General features: G+C 40.1%; 1 protein-coding gene across 4 annotated transcripts in view; it reads left to right on the top strand.

Moving 5' to 3' along the window:
* The window catches only part of bicc1b (BicC family RNA binding protein 1b), a 127,270-nt gene that overhangs the window by 81,662 nt on the left and 21,481 nt on the right, over positions 1 to 24,127 (top strand). For all 4 annotated transcript variants that reach the window (XM_056245921.1, XM_056245922.1, XM_056245924.1 and 1 more), the window contains exons 4-9: positions 3,785 to 3,864; positions 5,134 to 5,292; positions 7,474 to 7,527; positions 14,121 to 14,309; positions 17,192 to 17,443; positions 19,657 to 19,788. In XM_056245921.1, coding sequence (XP_056101896.1) covers positions 3,785 to 3,864; positions 5,134 to 5,292; positions 7,474 to 7,527; positions 14,121 to 14,309; positions 17,192 to 17,443; positions 19,657 to 19,788 — 866 coding nt within the window. The remainder of the gene's footprint in view (positions 1 to 3,784; positions 3,865 to 5,133; positions 5,293 to 7,473; positions 7,528 to 14,120; positions 14,310 to 17,191; positions 17,444 to 19,656; positions 19,789 to 24,127) is intronic.

The raw sequence follows: 24,127 nt of genomic DNA, 5'->3' as shown, positions 1-24,127 counted from the left end.
GGACCTTGACCTCTTGCCTGTTCCTGGATTTATGATTACGGATTACCCAATAAAACTGCACTTGGACTATCACCCTTTTGTGTGCGTGTCGTGACAGAAGGATTCCAGCAATATGTATAGATCCAGCAGTACGGGTTTTCGTATCCGTCCCCCAACCACTGAGAAGGAGAGGAGGGGACGATTTAGTAATTTAACAGCCCTACATCAGCAGGGACAGACGGTGGGTTGCCTGTCTCAGGCATTTTGGACACTCTCGAGAGGCATGGGTTATAATGATGCTACCCTCAAGGATCTTTTTAACAGCTGCCTGGATGATCCCTTGCCTCGATGGGAGATGGAAGGGCTGGAGATCCTGGATTTTTGGGGTTTTACCAGTTACCTTATACATCGGAGCCAGTGGGATGTACCAGAGCCTCGCCATGCCGACGCCGCCCCGAGTCCGGTGGTCCCGGTTCCCGTGGTCTCTGTTCCGGTGGTCTCTGTTCCCGTGGTCCCGAGCCCGTTGGTGTCTGTTCCCGTGGTTCCAGTTCCGGTGGTCCCAGTTCCGGTGGTCCCGAGTCCGGTGGTCCCAGTTCCGGTGGTCCCAGTTCCGGTGGTCCCAGTTCCGGTGGTCCTGAGTCCGGTGGTCCCAGTTCCGGTGGTCCCGAGTCCGGTGGTCCGGAGACGGAGGAGGAGGAGAAAGGTCTCCTCAACGACTTGTCCGGTGGCCCCTAACCCAGAGACCATCCCGGAGGTGACTGCCATCCCTGACGCGCCGCCCAGGCGACTTGCTCTGCCCGCGCCGCCCAGGCATCCTGCTCTGCCGGCCCCGCCCGAGCTGCTCGCCCTGCCGGCCCCGCCCGAGCTGCTCGCCCTACCGGCGCCACCCCGGCGGACCGTCACGTCTGCCGAGCCAGAGACTGTTCACATCACGTCTGTTGAGCCAGAGACTGTTCACGTCACATCTGGCGAGCCAGAGACTGTTCACGTCAAGTCTGCCGAGCCGGAGACTGTTCACGTCAGTCCTGTCACGGCCAAGCGGGCTGTCTTCACGTTTTATGTAGTGGCTGTCATGCGGGCCTGGGCAACACACACCTCAAGGATGGCTGCTTCCAGTCCGGTGTCTGTTGCTGTTCCTGAGCCGGGTTCTGTTCCTGTGCCGTGGCCGCCCGAGGGGTCGTCTCCGCCGTGGCCGCCCGAGGGAAAGTCTCCGCCGTGGCCGCCCGAGGGAAAGTCTCCGCCGTGGCCGCCCGAGGGAAAGTCTCCGCCGTGGCCGCCCGAGGGAAAGTCTCCGCCCTGGCCGCCCGAGGGAAAGTCTCCGCCCTGGCCGCCCGAGGGAAAGTCTCCGCCCTGGCCGCCCGAGGGAAAGTCTCCGCCCTGGCCGCCCGAGGGAAGGTCTCCGCCCTGGCCGCCCGAGGGAAAGTCTCCGCCCTGGCCGCCCGAGGGAAAGTCTCCGCCCTGGCCGCCCGAGGGAAAGTCTCCGCCCTGGCCGCCCGAGGGAAAGTCTCCGCCCTGGCCGCCCGAGGGAAAGTCTCCGCCCTGGCCGCCCGATGGACTGTCGTCTCCGCCATGGCCGTCCGGTCGACTGTCGCCTGCTTCGCCCTGGCCGCCCGATAGTCTGTCGTCTCCGTCTTGGCCGCCCGATGAGCCGTCTGTTTTGCCCTGGCTGTCCGTTAAGCCGTCAACACCTGTTTCTGTTCCCTTCCATGGACCTGGCCCCCCATCCCTCCCCCTGATCCTCCTTTCCACCTCCCTCCTGGACTCTTGTTTGGTTTGTTTTTTGTGGGTCTTGGAGCGTCTGGTAGCCGCTCCGTAGAGGGGAGGTTATGTCACAGTGTCTGGGTGATGTCCCCTGGGTAGCCACTAGAGGTCCTCTTCCCCCACAGGTGTCAGTCACTATTGGACTACAATCCCCATCACCCTTGTCGGACTCATTATTCATTATCACACTCAGCTGTTCCCACTCACCTTGTTAGTGTCTGTCTATTTATACCCTGTCTGTTTGATCACTTGTTCTGGAATCCTTGTTTGATGTCACCCGCTTCCCAGAGTCTGTCTTGATTTGGTTTAGTGTTTATTTCTTGTTTTTGGACTGCTTACATGGACCTTGACCTCTTGCCTGTTCCTGGATTTATGATTACGGATTACCCAATAAAACTGCACTTGGACTATCACCCTTTTGTGTGCGTGTCGTGACAATACTAGGGTACTTTGAGTGGTTTTCAGAACAATACCTTTAAAAAGTTTGGTAAAATGTTTTTTTTTTTTTTTTTTTTATGTTGTTGTTGTTCTTAATGTCTCTTATTATGTCTCTTATACTCACCAAGGCTGCATTTATTTGATCAAAAATACAGTAAAAACAGATATATTGTGAAATAGTATTACAATTTTAAAGGGGCAAGCTTAAATAAATTTTATGGAAAAATGATTCATTGCTATTTTTGTATGTATCTAGACTAAAATGACATAGTTCATGCATTTTTTTCAAAATATGACCTTTATTTTCTAAGTTACACTCTGTATCTCCCGAGATACATTGCCCATTTAGGGTAACATTTTGCAATGTATTCTTTTTTATTATAGTTCATATGACAACTTTTAAAACATTTAATGAACAATTAATTAGCTACATTTTTTTATGTTATCCATACAACAGTAGAAAAATTGGAAAAAACTGAACTTTTTCTCCCAAGATGCATTGGCTATGTAGGATATACATTTAACATTTCATAACTTTTTAAACAGTTCATGTGCCGATTTTTAAAACACCTTTTTCCTGTTTTGTTTTTTTAATTCTACCATCTTCCCTGTGGTGGTGCCCCACAACAGATATATTTTATGGGCAATGGAAGCTGAGAAAACAGTTGCGAGCATTTTGTCCAGTGACCAGGCAAAGCCTCACTTTGCACTTCTGACACATGATGGATGTCTGCCCATCCTGGCACATCCAAAACCATTATCCTATTCAATATCTGTAGAGAACAGGCCTCAAAACATAAGAATATCTGTGAGTGATCAGCCCTGTTAAATACCCTTATATGGGCAATGTATCCCCCAGGATACAGGCATTCAATGCCTGATAATCAAAGTTGTGAGAAGATTATTTTGAAAATGTAAAACTATCCTTAAACTATTTTCTAAAACAAAATCACTCTAAAATATCATAATCGTGAAAAATATAAAAACACTTAGCTTATGGCCAGTGTCTTTGTCCACGTATGCTGCCATTTTGGATTTTGATACAAATGTTTGGAATGTTAGCATAAAGTCACATGACCTGATTACATGACCCATCACCCCATCAGTGTTTCTCATCAACTGCAACCACATAATGCCCCTCCCCCCATAGCCCCTCCCCCTACAGCCTGTTAAATGACTGTATCCCCCAAGATACAGAAACTCTTTAAGGGTTAAAATAACTTTTTCTATTTTAAAATGTCATTTATTTCTGTGATGGCAAAGCTGAATTTTCAGCAGCCATTACTCCAGTCTTCATCGTTTTAATATGCAAATTTGGTGCTCATGAAACATTTCTTCTTATTACCAATGCTGAAAACAGTTGTGCTGCTTCACATTTTTGGGGAAACCGATTTACCATCAGCCAGTTGAACGTAAAGAACAGTAATATTACACCTCTCCTCAACGACCTGAATGATTTGAGGTTGCATTCATGTCTGTTGCAGTAAACCTTAAAACAACGGATTAGAAGTTTGTTGATTAATAATTGCGTGCTGATGAAAATGCTATATATATATTGTAAATAAACATTATGACATGGATAACGCTATGTATTTTTCTATTTCAGATCCACACATCAAAGTTAGTGGTAAGAGGGACAATGTGAAGGAAGCCAAGGAGAAGATCATGTCTGTCCTGGACACAAAGGTGAGCATGTCAAGTCAGATTGGGTGATTCATATTTCATACAACATTGTGCAACACAAAAAAATGCCTCATTCTTTAGGCCATTCGTTTTTAGGCCATATTTGACATTTGAGGTGATGGAACTTGAAGATCCTGAGAGAAACTATGTGGAGCTCGACATCAAGAGCTTTTCATGCAGCTGTAGAATGAATGATGGCTTATGGGGCGAAAAGAAGACAAATGTCAGTGCCCATTGATACCATTGTTTGACTTTAAATTTACCATGAACTCAATATTCGATCCAATCAATTCCCGTTGGGCAAGTCCTGCCCTACATTTTTTTACTTTGAGAAGTCATTTCAATCAAATTTACTTAACAATAGAGAAGAAAAGACTATCGCAACTTCCATTTCATTGGCCATCAGGGGCAGCTAACATCTGCGGTATCGGCATGAGCTGTACCAAAACAGTAGGCATTATTGTAGAAATTGCACAACTGATTCAAGACTACATCCATTCTTTTGGTAATTAGTGCCAGACATAATTCAGAACATCCACCAATACCAACTGAAGAGATTGTTGTAACATTCCTGTAGATTTGTGAGGTAATTCCCTCAAATGAATGACGTGAAATGGGAAATGGTGTGTAGTGACATCTCTCTGTAATGGAAAACGGACTTGGCTGTAGCTCATAGATATAATTCAGACTGTTACATCTTTAATGAAGCAGCTCAGATGGGCGGGATCTGTTTTTCTGTTTTTAAAAGTGAAGAAATTTTGTTCACTTTTAAAATACATTCAATGTTTTAATGTTAAAAGTAAAACAACTTCCTTGGCCTAAAAAACACTGCAGGGAAACTGAGCAAAATTAGTCGAACATGGCACATAACTGCACCAGCCAAGCAATTGTCATTGAGATAAAAGAATAAAAAAAAATCATTTTCCTGATATAATTACAATTTAAAATAACTTTTTTTAAAAATATTTTTTTTAGCATCATTGCATTTTTTTTCAGCATCATTACTCCAGTCTTCAGTGTCACATGATCCTTTAGAAATCTTCTTATTATTAATGTTAAAAACAGTTGTGCTGCTTAAAATTTTGTGGAAACTGTGATTAAAAAAAAAGATAGGCCTACTTCTGAAAGTTCTTTGCCAGCCAAGCAAGTGTCATTGAGATAAATGGGAATGCTAACGTATAAATAATGGCATAGAAATGACACATTTCACCTTTAATAAAATACCGAGTGCTATTGTACCGCAGTTACAGTCCGACTCTTTTATTTCCTCAGAGCAACCGCGTGACTCTAAAGATGGACGTCTCGCACACGGAGCATTCACATGTCATCGGCAAAGGGGGAAACAATATCAAGAAGGTGATGGAGGACACGGGCTGTCACATCCACTTCCCCGATTCCAACCGCAACAACCAGGCTGAGAAGAGCAACCAGGTGCGATTCTGACCGCTCATGGAAACATGTTCAAATCTCATTTCACTCCATTAATCAACAGAAAATAATAGAATCAATTACTGAAATTTGTGCATAAATAAACATTAACATTATTAGCATTGCAATATTATTTTAAAGCAATTAAGCACAAGTTTTAATTTACATAATGTGTACTGTTACGTACTTTTGGATTTTCTTGTAATTGGCATTATGCTTAGTAGAAAATCAATACTGTAGTACAGTATTTTATGTAAATTATCATAATATAAAGTTCAATACAATAAATAAATTAAACAAAATATATATATAAGCTTATTTTTAGAGCATCAGGATTATTTATGACAATTAATCATACAGTACTGCAACAAAATCTATATATATATATATATATATTGTTGGTGTTGTAATGAGAATGGGAGTATGATACATTTTCATAAATAATCTTGATGCTCTTAAAATAAGCTTCACTTAAATTAAATAAAAAAATACACTACATTCAAAAGTTTAAGATTTTTAATGTTTTTGAAAAAAGTATTTTGATCACCAAGACTGCATTATTTGATCAAAAATGCAGTATTATTGCGTAATATTGTTACAAAATAAATCAATTGTTTATATATATATTAAAGTAATTTATTCCTGTGATAGCAAAGCTGTATTTTTTTAGCCATCTTTTGTAACATTACAAAAGTCTTAAGTTTACTGTCACTTTTGATCAATTTCATGCATCCTTGCTGATTAAAAGTATTAATTTTGTATATTTATTAATTATACTAAATTATGTATCATTTAAAATTATATTCTTCTTATTTTGGAATAAAAGATGCCATGTACATGTTCTTGACAGGTTTCGTGAGGTTCAGGTTTTAATTTCTAAAATGAAATGTACCACTGAGCTACTGTACAGGCCAAGGGAGGTTCAGCAATAGGGATAAAGACTAAGTTATAATTGGATGCGAGACATGTTTTCAGACCTGATGAAGTGGGGAATGTGGAAATTGAGCAATGACATGGCACTCCCTCAGTGTGGGCTCGTGTGTTGGGTTTAGTGGCTGGTACTTGCTGACAGGTGAATGAGACCCAGCGAGGCTAGAATGAAGAAATCTCACCTCCTAGTGGTGCTCCTAAGATAACATTTGGCAGAAGGATATTTTTCATTCTTAAAGAATTAGTTCACCCAAAAATGAAAATCATTTACTCACCCTCATGTCCTTCCAAAACGCATGACGTTCTCTTTTTTCTTTGGAAAACAAATTAAATCCGTTTAATTTGAGTGAGGAACAGAGTGAATTTTAAGCAGATTTTTTTTGGGGGGGGGGAAATATTTAGTGCTTAAATAGATATAGTTCACCCAAAAAAAATTGTTCTCCCATAATTTACTCACCCTCAAGCCATCCTAGGTGTATATGAGTTTCTTCTTTCAGCCAAAAAAATAATAATCCTGGCTCTTCCAAGCTGCCCAAAAAATCGCATGAATCCATTCGGCTCCAGGGGGTTAATAAAGGTCTGCTGAAGCGATGCGTTTTTGTAAGAACAATATCCATATTTATAACTTTATAATCTATAATTACTGGCTTCTGGTAATGGCCGTACGTGAGCCGAGTTCCGGCGGAAGAGTAACCTCTGACCCGACGCATGACGTAGGTCAATACGTCATGCATCGGGTCAGAGGTCACTCTTCTGGCCGAACTAGACTTGCGTTTCCCGTTACTTGAAGCCAGTGATTAGTTATACATATGGAGATTTTTTCGCTTGGCTTCAGAAGACATTTATTAACCTCCTGGAGCTGTATGGATTACTTTTATGATGGATTCGCTTTTTTGGGCCTTCAAAATCTCAGGCTCAACTCACTCCCATTATAAAGCTTGGAAGAGCCAGGATATGTTTTAATATAATTCCCATTCCCATTGTGAAAGAAGAAACTCATATACACCTAGGATGCCTTGAGGGTGAGTAAATTATGGGATAATTTTCATCTTTGGGTGAAATATCCTTTTAAATCTTCTTCTGGAATGAATAAAAAATGCATAAAAAGAAATGTATGTATATCTCTTTTTATGTATTTATTTGTATTTTTATTCAGACCCGATCCATGATGTTCTTGAATCCAGTTCCTTGTTCCTGGTATCTTGTAGGCTACTCCATGAACATACTTGTGACTTTCTCATTCCTTTTTTGCAGGTGTCCATAGCCGGCCAGCCAGGAGGAGTGGAGGCCGCCAGAGCCCGAATTCGGGTGAATAAACTTTCATAATACGATTACAAACGTCTGTGTTTTTCTGAGATAAGCAGGAAGTAGAGGTGGGAGGCTGTTATGTATCTTGGTGGAAGTTGACAGGTATGGCGGGTGTTAACATAAATGATTTTTTTGGATGAGATAAACACATTCCTCAGCATCCCAACGGTAATCCCAGCAACACAATAAGTAGCATTCATCTTTTTCAGGAATGTATGTTTCTAGTTGAGAATCTGGTACTTGAATCAGACCTGCTGCCCTCTGTTGGTGTTTTGTAACCATTACTGCCGCCACTTTCCATTTCAGTGCCATGGAGACCTTCTTTTCACCCGGCTGTACAGACAAAAAGCCTTTTAATGGGATAAAACATAAAGAATAAGAAGGTTGTCATTTCAAATTGAAGCTTTTGACACTCAAGGTCTTGACCTGGAATTGAGTTTTACGGATAAGACCAGCATTAAAAATGGCTTAATGCGAAACACATGGTGCCAATCGAAGCTGGTTTAAAACTGCAGTTTTAGTGATATCTTGACTGTTTGGCCGGGTGTCGCCTGTGCGCTCCTTCTCTGTCCAGACTCTCTCCTCGGATTTCACCAGTGCACACATGCTTCCTCCTCAGAAAGAACCAAGAAAAACAAACCAAAGCATTCAGGCACAGCAGGCTTCCTTAGTATTTGCACAAAGTCCGAGCCCCAATTAACTGGAGGACGTTCTACACCAGAATCTATCATAAGCCTTCACTATTGTTTCAAAAAGCAATTTGTATGAAATGAGCACCTTTGAAAAACCCAAGCCGCTCCATTTTTTTATGTCCACAACATATAAAGTTCTGTGGGTAAAATGTACATTTGAGGGAAGGATGTTAGTGGGGCAGCCTCACTTTTTCTTTTCCTCGCTCGCGTGACCAGAACTGCTGGGAATTCTTCTCTTGACCACCTAATCATCTCCATTTTTCCTCTTTTCTCTTTCAAATATCTTCACCCACAGTAGTTTTTTGTGCTTTATTGTGCCGTTACGCCCATGTGAATGGTATAGGGGGAGCATAATTCTCACACTTAACCTCGAGTTTGACCGTTTGCAATTTCTTTTAAAGTCAACTGAGATTGTTGTGGCAGTTTTTGCAGAATCTCCTCAGACGTTGTCCAACAGTCAGAATTAGATAATTCCACTTTTTACAAAATCTTAATGTTATATCAAGCTCAATGACAATGACAAATAACAGTGTCATCCATTGAAAACATATTTTAAAACATAAAAAAAAAACAATATTAAAACTCTCTTGCCTGGTTTCACAGACGAGGCTTAAGCCTAGTCCCAGTCTAAAATGCATGTTTGAGCTATTTATATTTATTTATTTATTTATTTAAAAGGGACAATGCATATTAATGAACATCTTAGCTTTTCAGCAATGTAAATATGCCAGAATTAGCCCCAGGGCTACTTTACATCTGCAGTCCCCTGTCAGGTCATCACAATATCAAATAACAAGGCTAACATTTAAATTTAAGTATGATGCTACCAGTGTTGTGTACAGTAACGTAACTACTTTTTCGGGTAAAAAGTAGTGTAACGCGCTACTACTGAAAATTTGGTAACGAAACGTAGTTCCTTTTTCAATTCGGCGCAACGTTACTTTCCCCAGGGACAGATTATCTGTCCCTGGGATTTGACAGCGATCTCCGTCATTTGATAGATTTGACCGCGATCGCCATCTCCGTAGTGAACGCCCCAGAGAGAAATGCACATAATGGATTACATAAGCAGAGAGTAGCCTATTTCTTTTCGTTTTGAATTGTATCGTTTAAAGACATTTCAAGCTTAAATTCTATAGGCCTACGTTGAGTTTCGGTTAATTTATGATGAGATGCTCCAGTTCACGTGCAATGCAAGTGACCACGCCGGCGCTTCCATGATTATATTGTCTCCTATATTTGCTTCTTACTTGCAGGCATTTGGTTGATAAAATATTGATTAAAATTAAGATACAATTTATACAAAACGAAATTCGCTTTAAAGAAAGGCTTTCTTCAAAACAAAACTTAATGAAGTGGTCAAAATCATGTCTGATTGACTCAATGTCTCCCGATATATTGCGCATCCATCTTACTCGCGCTGTTCACTTTTCATAATCAGCATAGATGGAAAAAAATAACATTATAATATTTTAACAAATATGAAACTAAATGCGCTTATTTAATGGCTACAACACGTAGGCTATAGTAGGCCTACAGACTCTCTATTTGTATATTGCTGCACATTCATTTAATTCTGAATTTTGCACACATAAGTTGAAAGGCATTTGTTTACGTGCATAGTAAAACATATCTGCAACATTTATCAAGTTCACGGATAATTGTGCGTGCATTTATTAATCATTATGATACTAAAATCATAATAAAGTCTACTATGTATAAAAAATCAGATGAACCCAGAATATGAACGCAACGTGTTTACTTACACGTTAAGCATTTTCCTCCCATAGAAAACCATTATAAGAACGCTTAATTTGGCTTAATGCAGATTAGAATGTCCCCTTATTATGTCTAAATAACAAGATAAGTTTTTTCTTTCCTCACCATGCGGTTCAGGACTTCCATAGAATACAGCCTGAATATAATTACTTCCAGAAATGATTTTTGGGGGTGCTAACGGGGTGCTTTGGTCTTTCTTGGGGGCTTTCTTTCTAGCCCCTCCCTAGCGCCGCCCATGCATATGCCTATCCATTAACCGGCATTTCTTCATAAATATAAATTTTTTTGATAAATGCATTATGCATTTATGGCATTATATCTGGCATTATGCATAGTAGAACTTTATGTAGGCCTACACATTTAGGAACTGATATTGGGTTCTGCCCAAAGTCAAGCAACATAAAAGTAACGTAAAAGTAATGAGTAACGTAAAAAGTTACTTTCTATATGGGGTAACTAAAGTAACGGATTACTTTTTTAAAGAAGTAACGAGTAACGAGTTACACTACTTTTTAAAAGTAACTTCCCCAACACTGGATGCTACACAGTTTAGAGGACACCTTAATATTCAAATAACATATTACAAGAGACACCACTATTTTCAGACAGGTTACACATACACATACAATAAAGTGCTATTCTATGTACTTTAGGTACATTGCAATTATGCTAAAATACTAAAAATTACAATAAAGTGCTGGATCTAGTTTGGTATACATACAAATACTTAGACAATACTACAGTGATCTTATCCATATACCTCGATTTGCAAAAAATGTTGTTAATGGTCACAATTTTTATGTGTCTTGAGCCATTGTTTAAGTTGGTTCTTAAAACTGGGGTACGTCGGACATTCTCTAATAACAACCGGTAATTTGTTCCAAATCTATGACCCCTTAATTGACAACACATATTGTCCAAATGTTGTACGTCTGTAAGTCACCACGCAATCACCCCTGATGGAAGCCCTGGTAACACTTCTTCCCTCTCCTTGTTTTTTTAATGTAATGTATTCACTCAGTGGGGGTGGGCCAAGTCCATGCAGGATCTTATATACAGCACAGGCATATTTTAGCTTTAGAAAATTTTCAAAACTTAATAAATTTTAATAAATAAATGTGTTTTTAAACTGAAAGCAACTACCACCGCCATATCTTAATTGTTCTGTATCAAGATGCACACCAGTAATGTTTTTTTTTTCTAAGGCACATTTATTAAAGCTACTTAAATGACCTAATTTAACTAAGGCCTGATCCTGGCTTAATCTAAGCCCTGTCTGTGAAACCAAGCCTTTTTGAAAAATGTTATACTATTTTCAAGAAAAGTTTAAATGTAAATGAAAAAAACAAAACTTTATGAGGTAAAAAAGTATCATTAAGTAAACCATCAAGTAAAAAAGTAATGTTTAATATATATATATATACTCTGTATATATATATATTGCCTTGTCATAAGAAGGTCAAATTATCTAATATTTTAAGACGCACGTTGGCGGACCAAAGTTTTTCTAAATATTAATAAGCAGTGAAGCAGTTCAAATATTTTTGTTTTCTACAAAATAATAACAAAATATTATTCTAATTTCAATCTTTTAAGGAGGTGTTTTCTTCATTATGATACAAGTTGCATCACCCTGACATTAAATATCAAAATGAATTTTAATTCAGAAATTTAAAACATGTTAATCATAGAACAGTATTAAAAATTTGTACCATCTTGTCATTGACCCACACGCAAAATGCTTGTATTGCATGCTTGTGTGTGAGACACTGTGTGTTCGCCATGTCCCAACTCTTGATGCTTAAGAGATTAAACCGTTTAAACATTAGCCCTGCTTTCTCAGATTAGCCGAGTTCATTCCAGTGGAATGATCCGCGGAGCATCTTCCTGGCTCTCTGGGTCCGTGTTGTCTGTGAAAACGCAGGGCAAGCAAATACAGAAGTTACTGATTCTACAGAAGGTCAAAGGAAAGCTCAGACCAATTGTTTGTAAAAGATCAGAATACGGCACTCCCCTCCAAATTCTTTATTAACAATAATCAAAACAAAAGCACAGGAGGTTTTTGTTTGGAAAGCTCCGCTCATTGCCGATGCATAAGCCTTTGGTTAAAAATAACCATGCTTATGGTTTTAATAGCTCAAGAATGAGGGGAACCATAAACAGAGATGAATGATTTGAATTCCAGAGCTCGCTCCATGACGGATTCCCTGCTCCCAGCTAAAGTTGAACCCAATAAGCATCTCCTTGTCTAAAGGGAGAGTGACTGTCCTGACCACATCTAAAGGGCCAGAGAATGTCTCTCTTTTTGGCCCCCGGTCCAGAACATGAGGGTGAGCGAAGGCCCCACAACATATGGGACTGATCAGAGCCGCATTTTTACGGCTTGGCCATTCATTCTGTTTACCAATTCAGTTTGGTGAGGCACTGTTTGCTGGGCCCTTGATGACCCTAAATCACAGTGGAATGATGAGAAATTTTTGCTTATGCCTTTTTATTTCTGAAGACTTCATGGCTTGAATGTCTGCCAAATGCCTAATAGTAGTTACTGTAATTCTGACCAGCATTCATTTAGAGCAAACCATGTTGTTTGCTTCTAAAGCCAAGCACACACTATCCTGTCACCCTGACTCGAATTTATTATTCATTGTTGTTGAAATTATGATGTGCGCAACTAATTGCAGACTGTGTGCATCAGTTACAGTCGCTCTCCTCCTCAACTTAGCTAGAGTCCCGGAATTGTGTTCTCACACAAACTCACACAGCCAATCAGCAGTTGATTCTTGAAGCCTTTTCAACTGTTTAAGCTCTTCCTAGATCCCACTTCCTGCAGCTTGTTTTTGCTCTCTCTTCTGACAATTTCATTGAGCATTGCTCATTGCTGCTCTCACGCTAGTCGGGCAATGTGGAAACCTCAAGACTGGTCAGCAGATTTCAAACCAGTTTGAAATTTCTGGTAGCATCTGCAACTTGTTGGCATGCCTTGCAAGTGCTGCACATTAACATGACACTTAAATAGTGTGAGTTTATCTGTCGAAGTGGCCTGTTGGTTTGAGTCACGGCACAGTGATTCGTTTTCCCTTGTGAAAAAAGAAGTATCATACTTCTAAAAATGGTATCTATTATGGAAATAATATACTTTAAAAGAGTGAACTGAATATAATGTTTTCGGACACTTAATTGCATGTTATTAAATGAAGCGTCTTATAGATTAAATGTATATACAATTCAATTATTTCAACTTAAGAGTGATTTTTGACCCACTTAAGTTAGACTTAAGTACATTTTTATATGTTATTTCATAATTACTTTTATTGTCTTCAAAATATGATTAAAGTGTACTGCTGAATGTATTGACAAGATTTTAAGGTAAACTAACATATACTTCAGTGTAATTCCAATTGAATCTTGTATGTCATGCATTTGTTATTACACATTTGTAATGAAGTTACAAATGTCGTAAAAATATCGTAAATATAATATTAAATCACATTACAGTTATACTTATAATCAAGTATTTTACATGTGCTATAGTGTGTTAGTCAATGCATCAAATTAAGTGTACTTCTTTAAATTATTATATTATCTGCAAGGTTACACTTTATTTTAAGGTTTAACTATACAGTACTGATTAATATTAATTAACAACCTGTACTTAGGATTGGGGTTTTTTAGGCTTAGTTGCGCTTGTAATTTAGCATAATTTACTGTTTACTATAGTAAATATATGTAATATGTAACAAGGACACTGTAAAATAAAGTGTTACCATCCAGTTTAAAAAAAAATGCATATATATATATATATACTTATAAAACTTGAAGTACATTAAAAGTGTGCATTCAACACTTTTTGACGAGGGACATCTTGAGCTGTTGTGCTCATGTGGGAGATGTGGGTTTGAATCGGTTCTTGTTCCGATCCTTCTCTCTTTCTCCATGGTTTCCTGATTATTCTATCTCTGTGTATCAAAAAGTTTCAAAAGCCTCCCAAAAAAGAAATGGCCTTTTGAACCAGTGTAGATCTGCTCATTAATTCCCCATAATCCTTATCTGTCTTCAGTGGAAATCAGTCTCGATAGTTCAGATATATAACATTAGCTGATGGTTTTATTTGTCTTATTTCAGGAGTTACTCCCGCTGGTGTTGATGTTCGAGCTGCCAGTCATAGTCCAGCTGAACCCTGACCCCAGCTCTCCTGCCATCCAGCACATCTCCCAGACATACAACATTTCTGTGGCCTTCAAACAGAGGTCCAGACTCTATGGGGCGACAGGAGTGGTGCGGGGCTCACAGAATAATGCTGCGGCCGTGAAGGTGAGACGCTCGGCTCATACACTGGCGTACTGTACATGGGGGCATCATCTCCATCTTTGTTTGTTTGCAACACTTTCTAAATGTCCCAGGGGAATATTCCACAAGGACGATAACTAAAGATATAGTTCTAAAATTCATTCCAAGTATAAAAGAATAGCAGAGTCTACACCCCAACGATAACGATAACGGCACAGAGAAATTATATCATTGTAATCACTTTTAGAACGATTTTTTTTTTCAGCTGTTAAATGATAAAAACATTGACAGCCAATCAAAATCCAAATATAGCACTTAATGGGTTAGTTCACCCATTAGTTTTTTATAATTTATTCAAGTTTTTTCCCATTATTTATCATTGGTCATTTGGTAGGGTTGTGGATATATGTTATATTAGGCTTTTAAGTCGGAATATTGTGCTGTGACATCTAAGAAGTGCTGTTTGTTTGTAAAGAAGTTAATCACGAAAATAATGTATTATGTTTAGAATTAATACCTTTCAAATTAAATGGCTGCCGGCAATGCTTTAGATCGAGCGCCTAGTGTGGGTAGAGCCCGTTATTCTTCCCAAGGAGAATCTTCTTCAATCTCTGGTCTTGAGGAAGAGTCTAGGGCTAGAGTTGTCCTGTGGGCTATTGGCTATGCCTGGTATGTGTTGAGATCTGGGGTGAGGAGGCCGTGCCAAAACCGCCTACGAATACGGCCAGAAAGGAAGCCCAAAAGAGCCCCTTTGCCTTTCCTCTCTTCCCCTAGTTTTATGGCACGCTGAAAGAAACTCCTAAATCTAGGCCATTCTCAGGGTCGTGTATGCCAGATGGAAAATCAAGAACATAAAGAGGTTCTTGTTTACTAAAACATGCTCCATTAGTGACAAAAAGTCCCAGTCGTGACTCTTTTTAGCAGGGTGGTTAAATTTGACTCGAGTCCGAAAAAGTGGTCAGTGAGGTATTGGTTAACATGATTTCACCAAGTGAAACATGTTCCTGGATCAACATCTTTGTTGATCCTGGAACAACATTCCAGTCAACCAATCAGATTTGAGGGACAAGTTTACAGTTTATGTCAAGTTTAGGCTTTACAACCAGGGTTAGGTGCTTCTACATCAGTGTTATTCACCTATAATTTCCCTCTGATGTTAGGGATAAGTTATGATAGGGTTAGGTTTAAGGGTAGGGATAGGGTTAGGACTTTTCAGAGAGAAATGTTGTTCCAGGATCGACACAATATGCTAATTCAGGAACATGTTTTACTTGACAAAATCACAGTGACCTGAGGTATTTACTGTTTCATTCAGGGTCAGAATTGAACTTTTACATTAAAGGGATTATGATTAAAGACGAAAACGATTTCCTGGGGCATTTTTGACCTTTGTAATGGCAATATTTATATCTACCTTATTAAATGTACCTTTGATGGCTTCTATGTCATACTTAAATTTAGCCAGTTAATCCAATTAATCAGAATACGATAGACTGTTAACGATAAAATTTGATCAACATCAACAACTTTACACTGCAAATGTGGCACAGAAGCTGCATCTTACTTGGCATTATGCATTAGAAAATCCAGACTTAATATTGGTCATCTTAGTAGCATGAAAAACAAAACGATTACTCAAACTGGGAGTAAATTACAAAAAGTGGCCAATGACTTGCGCATTCGGAAAAAAATCCTGTCATAATTAATGAAGCTGTCTACACTGCACAAGTAATCTCTTACTTACATCATATCTTTATGATGAGAGAATTTGTGAGAACGCAGAACTTCTGCGTTTCAGAGGATTTTTTCACCTGTGACTATTCTAAATGCCTCTGATTGGCCATTGCATTCATACACTCAACAGAAATGTATTGGTTTTAATTCTCAACGCTTTAAAGGGATACTCCACTTTTTTTGGAAATAGGCTCATTTTACAACTCCCCCAGAGTTAAACTGTTGAGTTTTACCGTTTTTGAATCCATTCAGCCGATCTCCGGTTCTGGCGGTACCACTTTTAGCATAGCTTAGCATACATCATTGAAGTGGACAAGACCATTAGCATTTCTCCCAAAAAAAATGACCAAAGAGTTTCGATATTTTTCCTATTTAAAACTTGACTCTTCTGTAGTTACATCATGCACTAAGACCGACGGAAAATGTAAAGTTGCGATTTTCTAGGCTGATATGGCTAGGAACTATACTCTCATTCCTGCGTAATAATCAAGAAACTTCACTGCCGTACCATGAGTGCAGCAGGCGTAATGATATGACGCAGCGCCTGAAAATAGGCTACCTTCCGTCAACACAACGTAACTATTTTCAGGCGCTGCGTCATATCATTACGCCTGCTGCACTCATGGTACGGCAGTGAAGTTTCTTGATTATTACGCAGGAATGAGAGTATAGTTCCTAGCCATATCAGCCTAGAAAATCGCAACTTTACATTTTCCGTCGGTCTTAGTGCATGATGTAACTACAGAAGAGTCAAGTTTTAAATAGGAAAAATATCGAAACTCTTTGGTCATTTTCTTTTGAGAAATGCTAAATGCTAAGCTATGCTAAAAGTGGTACCGCCAGAACCGGAGATCGGCTGAAGGGATTCAAAAACGGTAAAACTCAACAGTTTAACTCTGGGGGAGTTGTAAAATGAGCCTATTTCCAAAAAAAGTGGAGTATCCCTTTAAAAAGAATGTTTGTACATTTATTGATTTTAGCGTGGTAGATGTTACCCAATTTCACTTTATTAATTTAAACTGTTGATCAAATCGCTTTAATGTACAGTTGTAATGTATTTTTCTTTAATTGTGTAGGGGCATTTTTTTTTCCTCTTCTCTTGAATATTTGTTCATTTTAGTGGCATTTTTGCCCCAAGCCCCTGTTAATGTCCACAACTGGTCTCGTTGCAGAGGGGCACAGCGGTGTTACTAGAGCACCTCGCGGGCAACCTGGCCAGCGCCATCACTGTCAGCACACAGCTTGACATCGCACCCCAGCACCACCTCTTCATGATGGGCCGCAACGGCAGCAACATCAAGCACATCATGCAGCGCACAGGAGCCCAGGTCCACTTCCCAGACCCCAACTGCCCACAGAAGAAATCCACCGTCTACGTGCAGGGAACCATTGACTCTGTGTGTCTGGCCCGTCAGTACCTGATGGTGAGAGATTGTTTTGTTCTTTATTCCAGTGTTTCTGTCTTTCTTGTGCCACTGACAAGAATGACACCTCAAATAATGCAGCATGTTGAGGAGAGGTGTGCTATTTTCTCTAAGCAGTCAGACCTGTGGGGCAATAAAATGGGTGAAAAAATTCTACACTTGAGTGCAGTGAATCTTTTTTCTTTTTGCTGTTAAATTTTTACTGTAAAAGAGACAACGACTGCATACTCATTTTGTATGTCCCAATCTATTTTTATTTTAAACATGAAAAACAGTCAATTATACCCCCTGCAGACTCTCATGACTGTGTGTCAAGTTCTTAAACTTGGTCATAAATCTCTTAAAATATCAGATAATTTGACCTTTTTTTGACAGTTGATAGTGATTCACCAAAATTTTATTCGGCCGAAACTGAAACGCCGAAATCATTGACTGAAACAGCATTTAATAAGCTATTCTCTGTTGACATGTTTTGACTGTGTCAGTGTCTATTTTTTGGGTTGACAATCAATCTTTCAGTAAATCTTTTAGTCTATGCTGTAGGCCTGTTCAGTCAATGCATGAACAAAACTTCACTAAACATTATTTGTAGCAATAAATCGCAATGCTTTGTAACTTTTGATATGAAACAAAGTCTCGGCTTTCAGTCATTATTTATAACGAAATTCATACAATAAATATTGTTTTAACGTTCTGCAATGTGGCGTGACAGATAACGGCATGTGAACTCTTTCCGGTCATCTTTCTCTTTACTACTAGCACAAAATAAACATGAATGAACATCAGTATGTTGAAAGATAAAGCACAACAATCACTTGATGAAATTTACCTAGAAAGTATATATGATACCAACATATATTATTTTTAATTGATGGTTTACACCACATTATCACATTAAACTAGTGTTAAAATTATTGAATGAACATCAGAAGGGTATGTTGAAAGATAAAGCACAACAATCACTTGATGAAGTTTACCTAGAAAGTATATATGATTCCAACATATATTATTTTTAATTGATGGTTACACCACATTATCACATTAAACTAGTGTTAAAATTATTGAATGAACATCAGAAGGTATGTTGAAAGATAAAGCACAACAATCACTTGATGAAATTTACCTAGAAAATATATATGATACCAACATATATTATTAGTTTTTAATTGATGGTTACACCACATTATCATATTAAACTAGTGTTAAAATTCTATAAAAGTGTTTAATTTTTTTTAGTGTAAAAGTCAAGATTTCGATTTCTCTGTCTTGGACATTTTTCATCTTTTGCCCAAAAATATCTAAACCATTAAAAGATAATACATTTAATTTAGAAGAAAAATTGTAAAAGAAATTAGAACTTGACTTGGGCCATTAAACGGCCACCTAGCAACCACCAAGTACACCCTAGCAACAGGGTGCTATCTTGCGAATATCGTCAAGCCAAATTTTGCACAAGCGAGCAGCGCTTGCTTCTTCAGAAAATGTGAAGATTTTGTTTCTTTCTTCTCTCATTTTCATCTTCCCTCAAGCCATCAGAGAAATAGTGACTCTGGTTTGTCTCATTATGTGGTCTCCAAACAACACAGAAGAATATAAAAGTGACAAAGGCAGGGGCACCAGAAGAAGCATAAAAAAAACAATCCTTTTGAGGAACACACAAGTGGAGAAAGCAAAATAATTAGCCTTTCAACACTCTGCGGTCCTCTCTGGAGACAGATATCGGCCCGTCTGTCCCAGCAAGCCAGCCCAGTCCTGATTTAAACACGCAGCAGGAGGCCGAGGGAAGAGACAGTATTCAAGAATAATTTATTCATGCTTTTTGGCTCGATTTAGATCCATTAAGGACATTTTTAGCATTTACAAATAAGACTGTCATAGCAGGCTTTCCACCACACAATCTAGCCTCTAGAACCTTTCCTGCATATGTAGCAGTTTCTTCACTGCCTGCTGAGTTAGCTGTGTCAGGAGAGGAAAAAGAAGGTCAAGGACCAGAAAATGAAAGCCTTACTCCTAGAGTACCTGCTGCTGTTTTTCTTTTCAACATGAGAAGTAGGTGATGGATCACTCCTGAATAACTGTAGCTTTGCTGCTTTAGGACTGAGGCCAACTGAGTCCTTGAAACACTTAAAGTTCGACTCAATGAATGATTTACAACAGTGTAGAAAAACTTTGTTCATTTCTCTTTCTTGCTTTTTTCCTTGTGCTTTCTGCAGGGCTGCCTGCCACTGGTGCTGATGTTTGATATCAAAGAGGACATTGAGGTGGAACCACAGTGCATTACTTCCCTAATGGAACAGCTTGATGTGTTCATTAGCGTCAAACCAAAACCCAAGCAACCTAGCAAGGTTTGCACACTCACCCAAACCTACAGCATTACATATGTTGGCGGACACCATATGTCTACATCACACTCTGAGTTTTTTTTACAACTAACATTTTGTTTTTGAGCCATTTTGCTATTACTCCCAATCAACCTGTTTCAAGGTGATTTTTAGTGGATGAATGAAGTCAGTTCTCCTCAGTTGAGGAACCAGAGGTGTAGTTCATCACACTAACAATCAACATGATCCACTAATGTTTGACAACCAGAATATGTCTAAATACTTAATTTTAGCTACTTATATTCTTTAAAAATGTGCTTGTATGTATTTATTTGGAAAAAAATGCAGCATTTTTATATTATACACACTACCTTTCAAAAGTTTGGGATGAGTAAAAAAATTATAAAGTTAATACTAATTTATTCAGCAAGGATGCGTTAAATTGATCAAAATGACAGTTTAAATTAATTAAAGACATTTATAATGTTACAAAAGAATTTGAATAGATATTGTTATTTTGATCTTCCTACTAATCAAAAAATCCAGAAAAAAACAAACACGGTTTCCACAAAACAGATAAGCTACACAACTGCTTTGCCATTACATAAGTTAATAATGTTTCATAATATTACTGTTTTTACTGTATTGTTTGAGCAAATCAATGCAGCCTTGGTGATTTTTGTTTTTTAGTGCCACCATGTAAGACACTATAGCCCCTTTCACACAGCGCTTTGAACCCGGCAAATTGCCGGCAAATTGCCAGAGTGCCTTCTGTGTGAACGCAAACACGACCCGGGATTGATGCCGGGTTGGGGACCTAGTAACATTGCCGTGTTCAGACCCGGAAAGCGCGCTGTGTGAACAAAAGCCAGAACCAATGCCGTATAAGGGGTGTGTCGTAGTGAGGATTCACGAGCCTTTGCAATGGCGTAGTTATCGTGCGGCTCAGTTACTCTAGAAGAAAGTTTGTGTTCGTCATCGATACAAGAAAGAACGAAAAAATGTCTGCAAACTGGACTGAAGTAGAGACCCGTCACATCCAACGTCACGCGTCTTTCCGGAACATACACGGGTTGTGTGTGAACGCGCTCTCTGATTCCGGCAAATCACTGGCAGTGTGAATGAAGCAAAATCAAATGAACTCGGGTCAAATCCCGGGTCACTTTATCCGTGTATTTTCCGGAATCTCTGTGTGAAAGGGGCTTTTGAATCAGATCAAGCATTAAGGCCTACTTCTCTCAGAGGCTCAAAATTAAGGCGCCTTAGTCTTGTAAAAGTAATGTATGGAACATATAGGATTTGTGGGTGGCTTACTACCAGGATGTGGAAACTGGGAATGCTTCACGTCCTTGGTCATGGTCAATGGTGAAATCCTATCCTGTGTTTTAGGCTGAATGGAAGCACTGTAAATGATCAGTCTTACAGCAAAAACCTCAGTTTTTTCCATTTCAGTGATTTGTGTTGATGCCTCCAGCTTCTCTTTTTCACTCTGCTAATAGTTTGCCACAGTAGTAGCCTTGACTAGTGTATACAGCACATATATAAGGAAGGAAGTATATTCTATACCAATTGAGGCGGAAAAAAAGGACATGCAGAATTTCAGTACATACCAGGAAACCCCAGATTCATTTCAGTTCAAAGAGTTCACCACTAATAGGCAGATCTTTTCAGCTTCATGATGATGTAAATGGATCTTTAGAAATAAAAATACCATCGATGTTTTGAAATAAGAGTTTGACGTATAATGGAAACATACTGTACATTTCAAAAATCAAAACTTCCTCCTCAGTGAACCAAGACCATCTATTGAAACTGTTTAACTCCCTTTAAAAAAAAAAAGCACATTATACTCATAATGATGATGACATTCTGCACTACAAAGACAAAAGGCAGTGACTACGCCAACACTAGAACTTAGAAAATGTTTTAACAAAATGTGTAGTTAAGGACCATTTACACAGAACACGTTTTTGCATCCGACTAATGCATGTTTATATAGAAAACAGCCCCTGAATGCCCCATATACAGTACTTCAAGCGAAGTCGTGTGACGTCATTTCAAACAATATCAGGCCAAAATTAAGTTTGTTTGGAGTTTGTTTCTGGAGATCAAAACAGTTTGCCAAACCCAGGGGTGTCCGAACCTGCTCCTGGAGTACCCCCAACACTGCACAGGTCTTGGAGTCTTTGCTAAATGAATTGATGAGTTGAAATAGGCGTGTTTGATTAGAGAGACATCTAAACTGTGCAATACTCCAGGACCAGGGTTGGGAACCACTGCTTCAGAGTTTAGATCCAACTTGCCTCAACACACCTGCCTGGAAGTTTCTAGTATACTCAGGCTAAATCCTAGCCTGGCAAGCCAGACCTACATCTGTCATAATGTCTGGATGAAGGACAGGAAGCAATCGCAAGTTTAACAGTTTAATGGATGGTAAATGAGAATACAGTACAAGCAGGTGGAACACAGTGACGCAGGGACTTCGATGGCCAGGATCCGTGAAGAAGTGCTGTGCAGAGGTGACGGTGAGAAGACAGGAGAACCAGATGCAGACGACGAGGAACAGGAACATAAGGCAGGAACAGAACACCGGAACACCAACACGCAGGACATCAAACAACGATCTGACAGGGATGATAGAACAGCGGTAAGTATTTAAGGAGTCGTGAGATTGATTACAGCTGGTGATGAACGACGATCAGCTGGAGCGGATCAGGTGATGTCATACATTCACGCCCACTACACACGTGCACTCATACAACAACATAAACACAAGACTAGAAGGAACAGAGAATATGTCTACCGTGACAGTACCCCTCCTCCTAAGAACGCCTCCTGGCGTTCCCAGACTCCGTTACCTGTCGATTGTAATCATCGATAAGGGAGTGATCCAGGATGTCTCTAGCAGGCACCCAACTTCTCTCCTCCGGACCGTAACCTTCCCAGTCCACCAAGTACTGAAATCCGCGTCCTCTCTGCCTAGAGTCCAGAATACGATTAACCGAATATGTGGTCTCCCCATCTACGAGCCGCGGTGGGGGAGGAACCGGGACGGGCGGATTAATATGAGAATGAAACACGGGTTTAATTTTGGATACATGAAAGGCGGAATGGACCCTCCTGTACGCTGGAGGTAACTTGAGGCGGACTGCCACCGGACTAATGATCTTGGTGACTGGAAACGGGCCAATAAATTTGGGTGCAAGCTTATTAGAGACGGTGCGCAGTGGAATGTTCTTAGTTGAAAGCCACACTTTTTGACCAACGACGTATACGGGAGGCTTTGACCTGTGGCGATCGGCCTTGGCCTTGGTGCGCGCCCCCACCTGGAGTAGAGTCTCACGGGCTCTAATCCAGGTGCGGTGACACCTCTGAACAAAGGCGTGAGCGGAGGGGACCGCAACCTCGGATTCCAGACTGGGAAAAATTGGTGGCTGGTAACCTACGCTACACTCGAACGGAGATAGGCCCGTGGCTGACACTGGCAACGTGTTGTGGGCGTACTCCACCATAGACAACTGTTGGCTCCATGAGGAAGGATTCTTGGAGACCAAACATCGCAACACTCTCTCCAAATCCTGGTTGGCCCTCTCGGTTTGACCATTGCTCTGGGGATGAAACCCAGAGGATAGACTAACCGTCGCCCCCAATAGTCTACAAAACTCCTGCCAAAATTTGGACACAAACTGGGGTCCCCTGTCGGAAACCACGTCAATCGGTAGGCCATGTAACCGAAAGACGTGGTCAACGACCGTCACCGCTGTCTCCTTAGCTGAGGGTAATTTGGGTAAGGGAACAAAGTGGGCTGCCTTCGAGAACCGGTCCACCACAGTCAAAACGACTGTGTTCCCCTGAGAGGGGGGGAGGGCGGTGATAAAATCTAGAGCGATATGGGACCAGGGTCTCGAAGGAACCGACAGCGGCTGAAGTAACCCGTCTGGAGGTCGATTGGAAGTCTTACCAGTAGCACAAACCGAGCAGGCCAAAACAAAATCGTGAATGTCGCGAGCCATAAGTGGCCACCAGAATCGTTGCTTGACTAAAAAGCTAGTGCGATTAACTCCTGGATGGCAAGCTATATTGGAGCCATGACCCCACTGGATAACGTCAGACCGTAATCCCTCCGGCACAAACAAACGATTCGGTGGGCAACCGGGCGGAGGCGTTACCCCTTCTAAGGCCTTCTCGACCCTCGATTCGACCTCCCATGTGAGTGTGGAAACGAATAGAGTTTCGGGTAAAATGCACTCGGGAGTAGACGGGCGTTCGGAAAAATCAAATATGCGAGACAAGGCGTCGGGTTTGATGTTCTTGGAACCCGGACGGTATGAAAGAGTAAAGTCAAAACGACCGAAAAAAAGTG

This window comes from Rhinichthys klamathensis, unplaced genomic scaffold (assembly GCF_029890125.1).
Source record: "Rhinichthys klamathensis goyatoka isolate OS25496 unplaced genomic scaffold, OSU_Roscu_1.1 h1tg000035l_1, whole genome shotgun sequence".
NCBI lineage: Eukaryota > Metazoa > Chordata > Actinopteri > Cypriniformes > Leuciscidae > Rhinichthys > Rhinichthys klamathensis.
The sequence above is the reverse complement of the archived record's forward strand: the minus strand, read 5'-3'. Positions and strand labels throughout refer to the sequence as shown.